At 41.5% G+C, this 19036-nt stretch overlaps 1 protein-coding gene across 1 annotated transcript in view; it reads left to right on the top strand.

Moving 5' to 3' along the window:
- LOC124990625 (maltase-glucoamylase-like) overlaps nucleotides 1-19036 on the top strand; it is a 188821-nt gene that overhangs the window by 72048 nt on the left and 97737 nt on the right. The window contains 17 exon segments of the mRNA XM_047560811.1: nucleotides 2531-2619; nucleotides 3593-3642; nucleotides 4087-4254; nucleotides 7285-7437; nucleotides 7776-7976; nucleotides 10243-10397; nucleotides 11463-11631; nucleotides 11892-11988; nucleotides 12811-12923; nucleotides 14233-14358; nucleotides 15216-15344; nucleotides 15600-15710; nucleotides 15992-16054; nucleotides 17606-17629; nucleotides 17631-17688; nucleotides 17691-17749; nucleotides 18172-18259. Of these exon segments, the coding sequence (XP_047416767.1) occupies nucleotides 2531-2619; nucleotides 3593-3642; nucleotides 4087-4254; nucleotides 7285-7437; nucleotides 7776-7976; nucleotides 10243-10397; nucleotides 11463-11631; nucleotides 11892-11988; nucleotides 12811-12923; nucleotides 14233-14358; nucleotides 15216-15344; nucleotides 15600-15710; nucleotides 15992-16054; nucleotides 17606-17629; nucleotides 17631-17688; nucleotides 17691-17749; nucleotides 18172-18259 (1853 nt within the window).

Here is a 19036-nt window from a genome sequence, read left to right as displayed (position 1 = left end):
CCACACGTGTGCATGCATGCCATTGCCAAAACATGCTGTTCTGCAGATATTGTCCCCTAGTTTGCTCTGTTGGGTTTCTGCGCTCATTACTATTTCTAACAGATCCAGGGGCTCCTACATGGTACATAAGCTTTTTGTCAGTGAATGAAACTTTTAGCCTCTGTGCTTTCTTGCTTTTATTTTCAGATCACACAATTTTATTTCTAAAATATGTGAAATATGATAGTTTTAACAGTGGCTTATGTATGGTCCATTTTCCATATTTAGAAACTTCAGCACTCACTAAGGAAACTATTTTGAATAAACGAAGGGTCAAAGAGTTCACTTTGAATACTGATCCTCTTAAGGAGTTTCAGATCATACAGGTTTTGCTTCTTTCTTTCTTCCCTATTCTTTTTTTTTTTTTTTTTAACCACAGATTGAACCCTGGGGCCCTAAGCACTGAAACATATTCTGACCCTTTTTTCTTTTTAAAGTTTTATTTTGAGGCAGGGTCTTACTGAATTGCAGATGGCCTCACTGAGTTGCTGAGGCTGACTTTGAAATTGGGAACTTCCTGCCTCAGCCTCCCAAGCCTCTGGGATTATAGGCATGCTCTACCATGCCCAGCTAGTACAACTATTTTGCACTTTTTCTTTTGACTTCCCAATCAGAGAGATAGAGAAAAACAAATGTGAATTATGCTAATAAGTTCAGAAAGAAGATTTTGGGAGTAATCAAATCAAATTTTAATTCTACCTCATATTTCTTTGGTTTTTGACATCTGGGATTTTATACCATAAATTTCTCTATTTAGTGGTTCTTCTGTAGGAGTTGAGTCAGAATCTCAGGAAATAGTTTCAAATACACATGCCCAGCCTTCGTGCAGCCTTAAAGATGAGGGGTAATCTCAGATTTCATCCACAAGAATTCCTCACAACTCTTCCAGCAGAGGGAGTGCAGCCTCCTGTGAATTTCTGGACATTGTCAAACTCTTCCTTCCTTTGCTATTTTCTTTTTTCCTAAATATCGTTAAATATTGTAGTGATAGTCACTTCATTCTCTATCTGGACATTTGACCTGCTGAAGTCCTTGGTGGAATGTAAATGTATGGGGAGTTATTTCAGCAGACTCTAGTGCTCACTTAATACCTTGTGCTTTCAGTGATGTTTTGCTTTTCATATGTGGTGACTTTGAGGACCCAGATGTGTGTCTCCTCCAGAAGCAAATTGCCTTATCCTTGGGTGCAAGCCAGTTGGACTGCTGCCAACATGGTGTCATGTTAGTCCCTTTAAAGATCCTGGTTTCACTGGTGAATTGGAGGCTCAGCCTGCCTTCCTTAATTTACCAGTATTTGTGTTCCAGTGTTAGGCCTTCAGGCATTGTCTCCAGGGAAACCCCAGGGTCGGCTTCCTGGGCACCCTTGTGAATGTAGCCCAGTGTTTTATCCTCGTGTGTTGTTTAATTCTCTCAGATGTCTACTTTATTTTCTTGTAACCCCAAGAAAGCTTTTTTTTATGCCTCAGTTGGAAAATAGATCTAGGATCAAGTGGTGTTTCCTTGGGTGGGCCCTAGCAGGTCTAGGCCAGCTCCCTCTGGAAGTGTCTTTCTGGAGAGCCGTGGTTCTCACCGTTCGTGTCAGTGTTCATTTTCTACTTCAGTTGTTTGTTGGCTGTGTCTGACCTTCCTTACCATGAAGGCCAAAGGGGTCATGACTTGGGATGTATTCGTGTTTTGGTCTCCTGGCTTCTGAGCAGTGACAGTTCAACACATGACTGAGAGTGAGAGCAGGCCAGTGCGTCACCAGAGAACGTGACCTGTGCAGCAGAGGCTGGAGTGTGAACACACTAGGGCACCTGGGGCAGGAGGGGCACCTGAGGGCCAGAGCGCAGCAGGGCGTCCGAGGCATGGGGACATGAGATGCCCAGGAAGTGGCTTTCTCCCTCTCTTCCTCCTCTCTCCTTGCAGCACTTACACCATCTCCTGCAGCGTTGTTTTCTGCTCCTGTTCTACTTTATGAGGCAGGTCATTAGAGTGCGTTGTTTTTCTCTCAGTGCAAATAATAGCAAGTCATCAACTAAGGGAAGTGGCATTATGTAAATGGGCCTCATTGTGTGTTTTTGGTTCCTGAGTGAAACTGGTCCTTAGGTAGGGAGGAGTGTTCTCCACCCCTCTCAGCAGATGTCACTTCTGATGGTTTCCTGTCTAAAATGACCTGGCTGCATGATTTTTGTGTAGGATTCCATTCTCTCACAAGAATCTGCCTTCTAATAACAGTGTAAGCCCTGCTTTCATTGTATCTATTGCAGTGGTTCTGATGCTTATGTTATCGCTCCTACATACACCTGTAGTGATAACAGCTGGGGCGTTTCTATCTGGGAAGACATTATGAATTCTAGAGAAAGAAACCCCTTCTAATTTGTGCTTTGTTCCTGAGGAAAGCAGAGCCGTGTTTTTCTAGTAAGTTTTTCCATTTGAAATATGAAGGAAGCATTTGGCAAATTCTTTCAGTGGTAACCATTGTTTCTTATGTAAATGCTGTTTGCCACAGTCGACGGAAGTCTCTTGGTCTCATCATCGCCCTGGATGAGAACAACAAAGCAGCAGGAGAACTTTTCTGGGATGATGGGGAATCCATAGGTGAGTCTGTTGAGAGCATGTGTTGTTTCCCCTCCTCCACCTGTGAGTTATGGCCCCTCCCTCCTGCTGGTCCTCCAACTTGGGGGACAGATCCCAGGCACAGTAACAAAAGTCACCTGCGGGAAGAGTGTTGTTTCCTCTTGTGCTGTTTGAGTTGTATCAAGGAACCACAAATGTGAGGCCAGCATGTCTGTGTCTCTCAGAAGTGTGCCATCGACCAGTGATGTATAATAGGCTCTCGTTTTATTATCTGTGGACTCCTAGAGGACATGAGATGGAAAATCCTCCAAGGGAGCCCAGGGTGGAGAAAATATGTGCCAACTACATGTCTGATTACTCTGTTTACACAAAAAATACACAAGGAAAAGTTGCATTTCAATAGCAAGTGAATGAAGAAACAGATTTTAAAATTTGACAAAGGATTTGAATAGATGTGTTTCCAAAGAAAACATAAAATTGACTAAGAGGTAATGAAAAGGTCCTGAAAAATCACTAATCAGCAGAGAGATTACATTGAGTTATCTTCTCATACCTATTAGGATGTTTACTTTGGAAAAGAAGACATGTGTTGATGAGCATGTGGAGAAAATGGAACAAATCTGTGCACACTCATGTTTGAAATGCAATGGTACAGACTTTTTGGAATAATACGTGTTGAAAGGAGAACTCCCCTGTGATCTAGCAATTCCATTTCTGAGTATGTTTCTAATGACACTGAAATCAGCATGTCAGAGAGATGTGTGCACAACCATGTTAATCCCAGTCCGATTCATAAGAGCCAAGTAATGGAAACACCTGTGATAATGGGTAGATGAGTAACTAAGGAGTTGTGGTGCCTGTGGATGGTACTCCATCATGAAAGGAGGGAAATCCTGGCGCTGGGGTCCTCAGAATTAGCTTTAAGGAGAGGCAGGTGAGACTTGTACTTGTGGGGTGGGCAGGCTGACCTAACTTGTCTGTCTTCTGCTTTCAGACACTGTGGCCAACAAAGTGTATCTTTTCTGTGAGTTTTCTGCCACCCAAGTGAGTAGCACATTTTTATGAATCTTAGGTGTGGGATTTTGTCTACCCTAGGCTCATATGTGGTTGTGCATGTGTGCAGTTATGTATCTAACTTCATAGAAATAAGGCAGTGATTACATTGTGGCTGTAGGTGAACACATCATGGAAGACTTCATGCCCAATAATCGTATCATCCATCTTGTCATAAGAGGTCACTATTATTGATGAATCAAAGCAGTGTGTTCTATTCAGTGTGCTTTTCTAAATTGAGTGTTTGTGTGTCTGTTCCTGATTTATTTTTCTCAGAGTATTATGAAAGTAAAATCATGCACACAGCCTTTGTTAATAGAGAGAACTGGAGGCAGTTGGAGGGGTGGGGAGCTTCTCATCTTGGATGGAGCTCTGAGTGGAGAATCTGTGTATTACAGCACAGCTTTGTGGTTCATGGTGCTTTTTGATTTTCAGAACCGCCTGGATGTGAAGATTTCACAGTCTACCTACAAGGACCCCAATAATTTAGCATTTCAGGAGATTAAGATCTTTGGGACACAGGAACCCAGCAACGTTAGAGTGAAACACAATGGTGTCCTGAGTCCGGCTTCTCCCATGGTCACATATGATGCTAGCCTGAAGGTAAAATGCATTTGCTGAGGTGGTTTTCCTGGAATTCTTCAGAACACTTTGGTGACCCTTCTTACCGAAGTTGTGTGGATGCCTGTGGTGGGAAGTCAGAGAGCTGGGAATGGAAGTGGTGATGAAGCACCAGATGGGCAGAGCTAGTAGACAGGGAGGTTGCACTGAGCAGGGATGAGGTGAAAGGTCTTTTCAGGGTCCCACTTTTCCTGGACCCTCGGTGCTCTCCTCTGTCCCACTGGCTTCACTCTCTAAATGTAGTTACAGTGGACACAGAGAGCAAATTTAGGAAAGTGTGGAAGAGGTAAGAGGAAAAGGGATCTGGAAGCTGATGTCTGATGCCGAAAAGTAAAGTTGGGAGGTAGGAGTCCATGAATTTAAATATTGAAGTTCCCACTTTTAAAAAGTTCATAGAGATGAGTGGAATTTTCCTCCAACATCTATATTCTCAAAAATCACTTTAGGAATAAGATTTGATGATTCTACTGAAAGGGTACTTATTCAGTTTGATAATACTAATAAAATAATTTCTCATCGGTTGTGATGAGACCTGGCCATCCTTATTAAGCTGTGCTCATTTACTCTGATGCCTGGTCCTATGAGAAATCCTTTCTCCAAATGATCCTTACCCGAGGTACTGGAGGGACTCCTTACATTACAGCTGCTAGTCTATTATGGAACATGAGGGACCTTGCAAATTTTGGGGAAATAATTCAGGTGAGATTTCTCCTATGTTATCTTAGGAGTTGACATTTTCTTCTGATAACACATTTTGAGGACACATACATTATGAAGTTAGGAATAAATTTGTATATGACTGGTTATGTAAATGGCAAAGTACAAGACATGTGAAGGATTCATATGGGAAAATAGACTCAATTCATATTTGCTGAATAAGTTAATAAGATCTTAGGAATGCCTTTATGTTTAAATGTGAGTAATGAGGTTATATCATTTGAACATATGGAAAATCAGAAAGACACTCTGGATGAAATGTACGTAAGAAATATTTGCTCATGTTTTAATTGATGATCAGAGTTTAATGGAGTAGTTGTTCTGGGTTTTGTTCAGGCAACAGGTTCAGTGTTGGGCTTGAAAGATGGCATATCATGTGTGGATTTATCAGCTTGAAGGGAATGGAAACCCCAGATGGTAACAAACTGGACTCTTTTTTTCTTCCTGCAAGTAGTAGTTTAGGTGTAGATATTAGTAGTAGACATGGTAGTTTAGAAGCTGGCATAGGTTCATTGGCTCAGTGTTGGTGGGATTGAGGTCTTTTCTTCCCTTGTGACTTAAAGTGGCTCTTTGTTTTCTGTCAGCTTGCATGTTTGTAGGACAGCATAGGAGAGAGGAGAGTGGGTCTGGGAAGGCAGAAGGAAGAGGTACGGGGATAGAAAATACCCTTAAATGTAGATATAAACTACATTTATATCTCTCAGGAAAGTAGATCTCACCTTTTCATGATCATAGCTTTGTTACGTTGTCAAAAATTGAGCTATCTTCAGGGAATTTTGTTTACTCAATCTTGGGAAAGAGTAAGGAGGAAGGGAACATTTTACATGAGTAAGGCAACTGGTGATGTCTCATTGAAGGGGCATTTTTCATAGCAATCCACTCTAAGTTGGGAGAGCAGAATAAATCAACTCAGGGACTTGAGAATACCCTGCATTGTCAGCCCGTGAATCTGCTTTTAAATTTTGATTTTTTTAACTTTATTTATGGTATTTTCTTTTTTAAAAAATTTATTTATTTTGATTCATTGTACACAATTGCAGTACAACTGCTGTTTCTCGATTGTGCACAAAGTAGAGTCGCACCATTTGTGTAATCATACATGTACATAGGGTAATGATGTCTGTCTCATTCTGTTATTTTTCCTTCCCCCACCTCCTCTCCACCCCTCTTTTTCCTCTATGATATCCATTCTTGCTTCCTTTCTACCCGCCCTCCACCGTTATGTATCAGCATCCCCTTGTAGAGAGATCATCAATCTTTTGGATTTTTGGGATTGGCTTATTTCACATAGCATGATATTCTCCAGCTGTATCAATTTGCCTACAAATGCCATGATGACTGTCGTGTAGCTAACCTAAGTTGGATTCACTTTGGGAAGGACTTCACTTTGAACAGGAGGAAACAGGTGGTCAGACTTTGGAGGATGTGTGGTGCCAAAACAAAGAGGTCACACTTGACTTCATTGTCACACCATTTAACATTGATCTTCAAAACAAGGTCTTCTTGGAGGTGGGGTAGGGGGTGAGATTTGTTGGACAGGTGGTTGCAAGACAAGAAGAGAAACAGGAAAATCCTTAAAGTGAGATCTTATTGCTCTGACAAATGAGAACGTTAAACATGTAAAATGCTGTGTGAAGAAGTACCAAACCTTAAAAAATACAAAAAATATGTTAAATTTTGAAATGATGAGTGGGATCCCAAAAAAGCTTTCAAGTGTTGGATATCTGAACTTAGAGTATTGAAGACCCTACAATGTTAGAAATGGAATGAAATGCAATGATTTTTCCAATTCAGCAATTTTGTAGTTTGTACAACTGAGGACCAAAGAATGGAAATAATTTGTCCAAGATTCCAAACAAAACTGGAAATGAGAACATAGACCGAATGATTCTAATAGCTCTGTTCTTACCACCACTTCAGTCCAGAAGGAGACACTGATTGGGTGACGGGATGACAGGAAGATACACTGATTTTGAAATAGCAAGGAAGTCTTTGTCAAAATGAAGAGGTGAAGGACTCGGGGAAGGAAAGGAAAGGGATGATCGCAACAGGTTTTATTTGATGTCACTGTTTCCCCAACCTAAGGCACAACATTTTGATAGAGTAGTGACATTTGCCTCATTGCTACTGAATATTTGCCTTCCATGTATATAGCTCTCTCCATCTGAACTACATTCAAATGTTCCCTGGATTGTTGAAAGTCTGGTCTGACGTCCATATGTTACTAAAAATATTTGGCTCTTGCCAGGCCTTTGTCCTGAGGACACATCTCCTGTGTATTCTCTACTTCTTCAGGTTGCCATCATCAGCGAGATCAGTCTTGTCCTTGGAGAGGAATACACAGTGGAGTGGGACATAATCATCAGGGACGAAGAAAAAATAGACTGCTACCCTGATGAGCATGGTGCTTCTGAAGAAAACTGCATTGCCCGTGGCTGCGCCTGGGAGGTAACCAGCTGAGGTGTTGATGGACACCAGACCTTTTCCACTCAGGCTGCAAGTTCATGAGCAGAGCACCAGGACCCATGTGCCTGCTTCAATTCCATAGAAACAGGGCTTCCAAGGGACCTGATCTGCAAGTGAAGAGTAGATGTGGATTAGGGTGGTATATTTTTAATAAGTATTTCGTTTTGTGTCTAGAAATTTACTTTTTGCAACTACATAATTATAATTATATGAGTGAGTGATGTGTTGGCTTTGTCTCCATACAGATTGCCTTTTATAACTATATCTATTTGACAACTCCATGCTACCTGCTGATCTATGGTATCAACTTTCCTTTCCAGGAATCCAGTTCTCTTGGAGTCCCTTACTGTTATTTTGTCAGTGACCTGTACTCTGTCAGCAATGTCCAGTACAACTCCCATGGGGCCACAGCTGACATCTCCTTAAAGTCTTCTGTGTATGCCAACACCTTCCCTTCCACACCTGTGAACCCCCTGCACCTGCAGGTGACCTACCATAAGGATGAAATGCTGCAATTTAAGGTAATCATTGTACTTTATCATGTACTGACCAGGCCCTTTATTGTTACATTATTGGTTCAAGTTAGGTTACAAACTCTAAAATGTGGTAATTCTTGTAAGGTCTAATTTACAGTGGCCTAGATTATTATCCTATTTCAAAGCATAAGAAGAACTCTTTGACAGTGATATTTGTCCTTTTTTGTAATTTGAAAATGTGTTGTGGCTACTCTCAGGAGAATGTATTTGGAGAACAAAAAACAGACAAGTGAAGATGTCCTCAATCAGGTGTTCCAGGTGGGGTTTGAGATGGGATAACGATAGGAAAAGAGATGGGGAAAAGTGAATGTTTGAGACTGAGAAGGTGGGATTCACATTATCTGGTGATTTTATGGTAAATGTAGATAAGGGAGAGGGAGGCTTAAGAATGACTATTCTGTTTCTGTCATCTCTGTGTTGACATGATGACATTACCTAAAAAGAGGAATTCTGAAAAGGTATGTAAGTGGAAAGTATGAGAGTTCAGTCTGGGTCCTGAAACTGAGGTGTCTCCTAAGTAACCACCAAATGTAATAATTTCTTTTCCTTAGGTGGTTTAATAATATCTAGGCCTTAGTGTGGACCAGCTGTTTTTGTGCCAGTTTCCCTGTTAAACTGTAAGCTTCTCTGTGGCCAGAATGTGTCCTTCCTCTTGGTGCTTCTGACACATAACACAGAGATTCATGAATAGTAATCTTTCAAATATCCAACATCAACTTGAACTCTCAGATCTTTTCACGTCTCCTATTGTAAAGAAAAAGCTTTTCGTGGATGTTTTGTTTTCGTTTTTGATTTTTAGTGTCCTGATGATGGCACTGATGTTTGGTTGGCCCACAATGGCTTACAATGATGAACTTTCTTCTAGCTGGGCCACCACTTTCCACACAGTTACTCACTCCAGAACACTTGTATCTTTTTGAGACTCCTCTAATTCTCTGTGCCTTTGTGTGTGCTGTTTCGCAATGAGAATGACTGATTTCATTTCTTGTGCTTGCTTATTGGCTTTGATCTCTTATGTCTCTGACTGTAATTCTCCCATGGAACCTTGTCGGCCTTCCAGAAACAACGTTAGGCATCTCCTTACCTGTACTCTCAGCATTTCCACTGTTCTACATTTACTCACATTACCCAAGTGCTGTGAACCTCTCCTTTAACTTCCCATTAGGAAGTGCAATTCTCAAACCAATAACCTTGCGTAATTCTGTTCATATTCATAGTGGCCTGTGTGGTATCAGGCAGGGATATGTGATGTACTCTCTGAATAATTGATCTATGATTTTCAGCAAAGACATCAGTGATTATTTTAATCCAAGTTTATATTTTGAGGGAAATAATTTCCAATAGTGAAAAGTTGTTAGGTATTCACATATGCTCCTGTACCTAACACAAAATAATAAAAATGTATTCATAACCACACTCATTGCTGAATGACATTTCAAGTTAGTACAAAGGTTCAAGTAAATGTGATACTGAAATAGAAGGCTTAATAATGAAATATGGTGGAGTCAGATGAAGATGTTAAATCTGATGTTGTTCTTTGATATGTCACTTAAATCCCAGATATCATGAGCGCAACAGAATGCCAAATTCTAGCATTTGGAATGTTTGTCAATGATGTTACTGTTTTTCTAAGAGTGTAGATTTGGAGTATTATCATTGCCTGAAGTGTTTTTTATTATTTATTTATTTATTTTCAAACTATGTACTTAATTTTTATTGTTTACAGACTGCATTTTGATTCATTGTACACAAATGGGTTACATCATTTCATATGTATGGTTGTGCATGATGTAGATTCATACCTTTTGTGTAATCATACATGTACATAGGGTAATGATGTCTGTCTCATTCCCTCATCTGTCATACCCGCCTCTTTTGCTTCTATATAATCTAAAGATCCTCCATTCTTCTCTCACTCCCCACCCACCCTCAACCACTCAGACAGATGCTGGAAACCGTGCCTGAATTGTTTTTAACAGAAAAAAAACACTTTTTTTCTTGATAGTACATTTACACAATGTATATGTTTTTCTTTTTTGTATAATTTTAATTATGGTTTGATTGATTCAGAATAATCAGGTTATCCATTAAGCAAGCATCTCTTATTTCTTAGTAATGAGAAAGTTAAACATCCTGTCTTCTAAGTGTTTTGAATTCCATCATACAATATTATTAACCTGTATTTGATAGAAACCCAGAACTCATTCCCTCTACCTGTATCCTTAATTAAAGTCACTTTCCTCTGCTCTAGATTTATGATCCCAACAACCATCGGTATGAAGTCCCAGTCCCCTTGAACATAACCAGGGCTGCAACCAGCACCTCTGAGAGTCGACTCTATGATGTCCTCATTAAGGAGAATCCTTTTGGGATTGAAATTCGCCGGAAGAGTACAGGCACTGCAATGTAAGTGTCTCCTTTCTTTTTGGAATTTCCACGTAACTGTATATTCCTTGTCTGACCTATTGTCCTTAGTGATACCTGGCTCAGGCCTCCTACTGTTGGTTTCCAGATCCATGAGTAAGCCATTTCCTCCAGCTATGATCTAATGAGAAGTGTTTTACAATCTGAGAATGATGACTGAATCTGTTGCATGTTCCTGGAATTCATCCAACCAATGTTTATGGGATGTTTCATTATATTAGGTATTGTTTTAGGTACTATGTTCATAGATGATAAGGCATCTGATCTCATTGCCTCAACAATAATTCACATGACATTATCAAACGGTAGTTGTCAAGGACTACTCTAATTAAATGAGCAGATAATCAAAACTTTTGGTGAGGTTACTGCTTTTGATACTGTGGCGAAAGTAGGTCTCATTGAAGGGTTAGCATTTGGAATTGAATCTGGATGGAGAGAAGGAACCCCCGACAGGAAGCCATGGAAGTAGGGAAAAGCATTTGTGATAGAGTAAGAACCTAGGCCATGATATAGGAGGAAACATGGCATGTCAAGTAATGGGAGAAATTCAAAGAGGTGAGTAAGGGGGTAAGTGGTGGGAGATGATGCTGGGGTGGTAGGAAGACATGGATCAGGTGCAGCCTGGAAGGCTTCACGAGGTGTCCATGAGAAGACATGGAAGAGTGTGAACTGGGAGTGACACATGGTGTGATATATTCAAACACATCACTCTGGAAGCTGTGGGGAATGGGCTATCAGAGAGAAAGAGCTGAAGGAAGGCTTGTGTGGCGTGGTAGCAGGTGAGATGGTGAGACATTATGGAATTTGGATTAGTGGAGGCGACACTGGAAAGAGCAAAATAGAATATGAAGGAGCACTCCTAAGGTTACAGCAGGGAGATCTGGCATTATTTTAATCAAGCAGACTTTGTGCTGTGTTTGGGAGATGTTGGGTTCTGCATTGTGGGGAGAATCAAAGATTCTGTTGTTCTTGGAGGTCAGCATTTTGAAGCCAATAGGAGAGGTACTTTTCTCTTCTGAATGTAGCCTTGATGTGTGTGTGTTGCAGCTGGGACTCTCAGCTCCTTGGCTTCACCTTCAATGACCTGTTCATCCGCATCTCCACCCGCCTTCCCTCCAAGTACATCTATGGCTTTGGGGAAAATGAGCACACAGCCTTCAGGAGAGACTTGAACTGGCACACATGGGGCATGTTTTCCAGAGACGAACCCCCTGGGGTAAGCACAGAGCACTGTGGATCTGAGTCTCTGCCTCTGTCCTCCCACCATCATGGTCACCTTTTGCTTCATGATTCCAGACTCAACTTGGATTGTCTTTTTCTGCTCTTAGACTATGGGGGAGTGTTCATGTGTGTTTCTCATGTATTTTAGTCATTTCAGAAGGAAGACAAATCCATCTTAGCAAAGAGATTTTTCTTGGATTTTTTTCTCAGGCATAATGACTTCTAACCTTCTGCATTTCTCCCCCTAATTCTCAGTATAAGAAGAATTCCTATGGTGTCCACCCCTACTACATGGGTCTGGAGGAGGACGGCAGTGCCCATGGAGTTCTCCTGCTGAACAGCAACGCCATGGGTAGGATGATGCGAGCACTCTCTACATTTTTGCCATCAGTCAAGCATGCTGTGTAACTGTAGAATTTGACCTAGCAGCAGCCTGGTGTCAAAAGTATTTTGAGGACTGAGGTTCCCGGCCCCCCAATTGTGTTTACTTCAGTCTTATAGCATGCTATAACTAGATTTGGTACAATTCTATTTTTGCAAAAACTGCACATGAAGGATAGGAAATTCAAGTGAGTTCCAGGTGTCCTGGAGGTTATCAAATTGGAGAGAATGCCATAGTTTGTACTCATTTTGCAGCTATAAGTTACAGCTTTGAGTATGAGGATATAAAAAAATTCATATTGTATTTAAGAATGGGTTGAAAAATCAAGGATTGGTGATAAAATGTGTATGTAAAATCTGGTGCAATCTGAGAAAAGTCTTACTTGACTTAACATTTTATGAATATCAGTTTCCTGGTTTGACAATCTACAAGGTTTTATAAGATGTTATCTTTGATGGATGCTGGGTGAAGTGCTCACAGAACATTTAGTAGTCTTTTTGCCACTACTTGAGTCTGCAACTATTCTGAAGCAGAAGTCTTTTTGCTACTCCTTGAGTCTACAACTCTTCTGAAGCAGAAGTTATATTAGTAGTTTTAAAATAGCAGAATGAGAAGTATAATGAGATAATAAAGCACACCAAAGTAAAATCATCCTTGGATGGGACTTGTAGACTTTCACTGAACTTTTTCAGTTTCATTTGTGCAAGAGAGCAAAGGTATGGATTTCATGGATCATTCCTTGTTTGAAGGTTTCCAGCATAGTTTTCATTTGTTACTTTCCTATGTTTTCAGATGTGACATTCCAGCCCACACCTGCCCTCACATACCGTACCACAGGGGGAATTTTGGATTTTTATGTGTTCCTGGGGCCAACTCCAGAGCTTGTCACCCAACAGTACACTGAGGTAGGACGAAATTCTTGTGGTCATCAACTATATATATGGCACATTCCATGTTCCAGAAACTATATTCATCCTTATAACTCAATGTGACAACTAGAATGATTGACCATTCTTAGAGAGAGGTATGTTATATAATAAGCAGCAATAAATGCTTTCCAATATCCATTAAATTATGACCTAATTATTGCACATTAGGCAAAGTCCTCACTGCATCCTGGATAATGCTGAGCTAGTGGTGTGAAGTGGTGATAGAGAGGATAGGGTTTGCAGTGCTGATAGTCGTGCTAGGGGTATTGGTAGGAGGAGTTGTAGAATGGTGATTGTGATGTTAGTGATGGTGGGGAAATGAGCCTAGAAGTGTTGGTAGTGGTGGTGATGGAGGTGGTGATGATGGTAAGGGAAATGTGTGGGTGTCCTTTGTAGGCATGATGGTGATAGAGATAATAATGGTGGTGATGTTCATAGTGCTGTTAAAGTGGTGGACATGGTAGTGTTGATAGTGGTGGTGATGGTAGTGATGGGTATGTTGGGTATGATGATGATGGTGTTTGTGAGGGTGATGGTGATGGTATGATGATGGTGGTGATGGTGATGGTGTGAGGAAGGTGGTGATGTTGAAGTTGATGGTGAAGGTGTGGTGATGGCTGTGATGGTGTGATGGTGGTGATGGTGTGATGATGGTGGTGATGGTGGGGGTGATGGTGATGGTGTGATGATGGTGGTGATGGTGGGGGTGATGGTGATGGTGTGATGATGGTGGTGATGGTGGGGGTGATGTGGAGGTAAGGGAGGTGATGTTTGGGAGTGGTGATGAGAGTAGCCATTTTTGTGACAGTAAAAACTTACAGAGTCCCTTACCAATCTCTTACTGCATGTCAGAGCATGTTACATTTATTAACTCATCAAGTCCTCATCCAAGCAGTGTGAGACAGACATTTCAATTATCTTGTAATTTACCAGTGAAGAATAGAACGTGAAGAGATACCTTAATTTTGTTTAAGGTCACAGAACCAGGAGGACATGGAGCCAGAGAGCTAACCCAGGCATTTTCCCTCTGGGATCTGTTCTCCACAGCAATAACCTAGGACACCTATAGGAATGAGAGTACATTTAGATTGTCCATAATTCCAAGAGAAGAGGTTTTAGTGTAGCAAGAAACTTTCTCAAGGTATCCCAGTGGCTTCATATCTACTATGTTTCTCTCTGGATTTGAATTTGTGATTGTCTCTCTTGGGGCACTAGAAAAGTATTATTTTGTGTACAAGTAAATTCCAGTCCTCCTGTAAAAATAATATTTCTGTCCATTTTCCAGGTGATTGGCCGGCCTGTGATGGTACCTTACTGGTCCCTGGGGTTCCAGCTGTGTCGCTATGGATATGAGAGTGACTCTGAGATTGCCAGCTTGTATGATGAGATGGTGGCGGCCCAGATCCCCTATGTATGTCTCAGTCATGGCACACTGGCTCTGTGTCCTTGTAGCTAACTTAGGCATCTCTGTGTCTGGATTCAGTTTTCCGGTTTTTGTGAGGTTCTGTAAAAATACAAAAGTGTTTTCTGATGTGCCCCACTGAGTTCCATCCCAATAGTAAAACAGGCAGGTGCCTTGCTGCTATATTATACCACTGTGGACGCAATGACTCAAAGTAAGAAGATAGGACAGGCGTCACAAGTTTTCTACCATACTGTGTTTCCTTCCATATCTTTTGTTTGACTTCAAGACATTTGTCCTAAAAGTCCTTGGCTCCATGAGAATAGAAGTTCCCTCAAAACAGTAGTTGTAATAAAACAAATTAGCCCAAATACGGTGACTATGTCTTATTGTGTCCCAATACTTTTGTGCACTGAAAACATTATTTTACCAGCTTTTTTACCTCTTTGTTATTTTGTAGTAGACTTACCATCCAGATTGTATTACAACAAAATAGTTAACTTTTTATTTTTCTGAATACAAACTATTGTTATCAGGTGTAACCCTGAGGAAGGTAACTGTAATTAATCCTTATAATGGCCATATATTTAACATACTTTCCCGACTACTGTTTTTACTTATTCTCACAACCACCAGTATATATAGGTATTAATCCTCCTTTTTTGGCTGATTTACTTTTTTTTTTCTATTGTGAGTAAATGTTTGAAAAATCAAATGAATTCCCATGATTCATACTGAGAGAGCTAGGATTTGCAAGGTTCAAAATGAGGCCATTTGAATTCCCCATCAGGGGTGGAGGGTGGTTCTCCTCTGGAAGCTGGACTTTCACCAGCAGCAGCCACTCAGGTTCCTGTGTCCTCCCCTAGGATGTGCAATACTCCGACATCGACTACATGGAGCGGCAGCTGGACTTCACCCTGAGCCCCAACTTTGCTGGGTTTCCAGCTCTGATCAATCGCATGAGGGCTGATGGGATGAGGGTCATCCTCATCCTGGTGAGTCCTATTTGCATGTGTGGAGTGTGTTGGAGAAGGACTGGGCTTTGGTGGAGGACACTTTCCTTGTCTCTCCTTCCATGTGAAGAGCAGAGACATCCAGGGTCAATAAGAAAAGTGTATTTCCAGGGATTCCCAGATACTATAGAGGGCAGGGGGGCAGCTATGGACCTCCCTCTGCAGAAGTTCTTTTTTTTCTGTCTCTTGCCAATCTCTCTCTTTGGTGTGCGTACCTGACTTGTGGTTTGCTTGCAGGACCCAGCCATTTCTGGCAATGAGACTCAGCCCTATCCTGCTTTCACTCGGGGAGTGGAGGATGATGTCTTCATCAGATATCCAAACGGAGGAGGCATTGTGTGGGGAAAGGTATGATCTAAGTGGTGACCACTGGTCTCTATCATGGGGGAGGACCACGGGTAGTGTGTTTGTGTTTGTTGTTGTTTTTTTTTTATCCTTATAATTTGTCGACCCTGAGGTGAGTAGTTTTCATTTCTTAGTATCTATTGATATGCCTGATGAATCTGTGAAATCTTGTTTTCTCCAGATGAACCCTGATTATTACCCCTGGGGCCATGACGTATTGTCTTAGGAAATCCCATGTAAGGGATCTACCTAATGAATTGCTGTTAAATATTTTCTCTCTGCAGGTCTGGCCTGATTACCCTGATATTGTTATTAACAGCTCTCTAGACTGGGACAGTCAAGTGGAGGTAAAAGGCTCTTTGTGTTTGGGTGGAGTCCAGGATGTCAGGAAGGGGCTGCCATACTCACCATACTGGACATGCCCTACTTAGGAACTGTGTCCTGGGTATCAGTGTGTGTGCTGGTTTCTTACATACACTCCTCTTCCAGGTTGGGGAGAGTGGGTATTGCTCTCTGTGGGATTTCTTACTGAAAGAGTTAAAATTATTATATTACATGGATTTGGTCACACAATGGTCACTTCCAGTTCAGGAATGTCATATTCCAAGGAGCGATGGACTGTCCAGTGCATGAAACCTGAAGATGAGCTGTCTTTCCTTAGATTCAGTGCCCTTTTGTGATTGTCATGCCTTGGGTGTCCCTTGTAAATAGAATCTCCAAACTTTTGTGTGAGTGATTGGCTTTTTCCTGTGTACAACTTGTTTTCATGGATGGTCTTCTCCATCTTCATACTGGTAATCTTGGCCCCCACTCCCAATGGCCTAGGATCTCGCTTGGTTTCCAGCATTTAATTAAAAGTTTTTCCCATCTTTGAAGCAGCTTCTTGCTGTAATGGATCAATAGTGTCTCTTGATTCTGACGTGGTTTTCCCCCTGCTTCAGAAGAGAAGTATTTGTAGTTTGAACACATGTGTAGTTTCACACTGGTCCAGGTAGACTTCTTTGTGATCCTGAGTTGCAGTTCTATGGTAAATCACTCAGCCAGGTTGTGGTCAATTGTGAGTTATCTGTGAGCAGAACCCTCAGGGTTAGTGGGAACTCATGTGGAGAGTTGCACATCTGAACGTCCTTACCTCCTTTATCTTCTCTTCCACAATGATAATTTTTTTCTGACCATGATCTGTAGAAGAAAATGTGAAGTCTATGCAACCTCAAGAGATGAGTTGGGAAGTAAAAGAAAAGTCCTAGTTCCCAGGGAAGCTGCAAGGGTAAAGGGAAAAGGAGGCCAGCTTCTATGGCAACAAGGAAGTATGAGTTTTAGTGTCTCAATCTCTATCAGGATCATGGATTAAATTGCAGAAATATAAGCACTGTGGGAACAGAGCAGAGCAGCAGTGAATGGTGGTGTTGACCACTTAGCATTCCAGGACAAAGACCCCTTTTGGATCTTTTTGCAGGCATTATAAGATTCTAGGCAGTGGATAGAGTATGAGACAAAGACTCCTATCACCAGGGATGAGACTGGCAGGAGTAGGGCCAAATATTTATGCCTTTTCAAGACTACTTAAGTTTTAGGTAATTGGTCATTCCTAGAGAGAAAGATCTACATTTAGATGGAACCATCATATTCTTATGAAGGGCTCAGGAATAGGATGCCTTCTACATTATGGTGAGACCAGATGGCAAAGAAGCAGTTTATGGACGTTTTCAATGTGTGAAAATCGCCCTTATTTTCTTCAATGCCCTCAATGTGTTTCCTTAATGAATATGAGGTAGGCTCTACTCAGGCTATCTCAATCTACCATCCAGTGGTACTTGGTGTCAGGTAGTTCTTAAAGATGCCTGTTTGCTGCTAATGTGTTTGTTTTGAAGAGGATGACTTATATTTTGTTTTTATAGAAATACCGAGCTTATGTGGCCTTCCCCAGACTTTTTCCGAAATTCAACTGCCTTGTGGTGGAAGAGGGAAATTGCAGAGCTGTACACAACCCGCAGAATCCAGAGAGGAGCTTGAAGTTTGATGGCATGTGGAATTGTAAGTGTGTGTGTGTCACTGCTGTCTGAGCACAGGGAGCACTGGTGTTCAGTAAAGATGGTGCTAATCCTACAGGGAATAATTAGAAGGGTTAGGACAGCACTTCCTCCAGTGGCCATTGGAGCAGCCCCCACACCCCTGCTACCCAGCACCCAGCAGGGGTCCTGCTAGCACACCCCCAGGGTGATTTGTAGGAAATCTTGGAATTTTGATGGTTCTGAGGGAGATATTTTTGAAGTCTCTAGGCATGAATTCTGTAGAGGTATTTTAGCTTTCTGTGCAAATCTCATCAGGATTTGGTGAACCTCGCAATGGGAAGAATCTCTAAGGATTACTAGATGTTGAATGATTTATTCCCTACTCCATTGTCTCTGAATTTTCAGTAGGTAATTATGTTTGAGTACGTGATGTCTGTGTTTGACATTTCTAGGATATGAATGAACCATCGAGCTTTGTCAATGGGGCTGTTCCTTCAGGCTGCAGTGATCCCAGTCTGAACCGTCCTCCTTATATGCCACGTAAGGACCCCTGGGCTCCTCCACGTGCAGAGCACTGACTAGAGGGAAGATGACGGTTGCAAGAGCCCAAGAGGCAGAGATCTACCCTGATCACTGGGGGCACAGTCTCAGGGTTCTGTGATTTACTGAGGCTAGAGGTAGAGAAACCTTTGAAGTGCTTTACCCACTTGGGTGTGTGCACATGATTGAACTCCTTGGGCTGATTCTTGGTTTATGCAGAGAGCACTGATTCTGTTCAGTTTTCCAAGTCTGTCAGAGCATACCTGAGATGTTCATCTTAATGGGAAGACTATTTACTTTGTCTAACATTTTCAGAATTTTAGTCCCTGGTCATAGAGGAACGGTTCACCACATTGTGACCAGGATTCCAGGTGTTGGGGGGAACAAGGGACAAAATTATCATTGAAGGGCATGGCCCTGGTGACCTGCTTTCTTAAGTAGTACCCACGTCCCACATTTTTCATTACCCGTTCATAGCTGTTCACCTCTGAATTCATCAATATTAACATGTTGATGTGCATAGAGCCTTAGCATCTCCCAATGGCCCACTTGAAATGCTGCTCTTTCCTTCAATCATGATTCCTGTGGGGCATTTTAGGATCCAGTCCCAAACAGCTCTTGATAGCAGTAGTGTCTTCATTGTGCACAATCATAGATGTACCCCATTTGTGTACGATGAATCAAAATAGAGTCTGTAAAAATATAAACAGTAGTAAAAGAAGATGAAGTATTCTTTGGCTAGATTTCCTAGCTCTTGGAAATTAATTCATTTATCCA

Source organism: Sciurus carolinensis, chromosome 8 (assembly GCF_902686445.1).
Source record: "Sciurus carolinensis chromosome 8, mSciCar1.2, whole genome shotgun sequence".
Taxonomy (NCBI): domain Eukaryota; kingdom Metazoa; phylum Chordata; class Mammalia; order Rodentia; family Sciuridae; genus Sciurus; species Sciurus carolinensis.
This window is presented reverse-complemented; position numbering and strand designations above follow the sequence as displayed.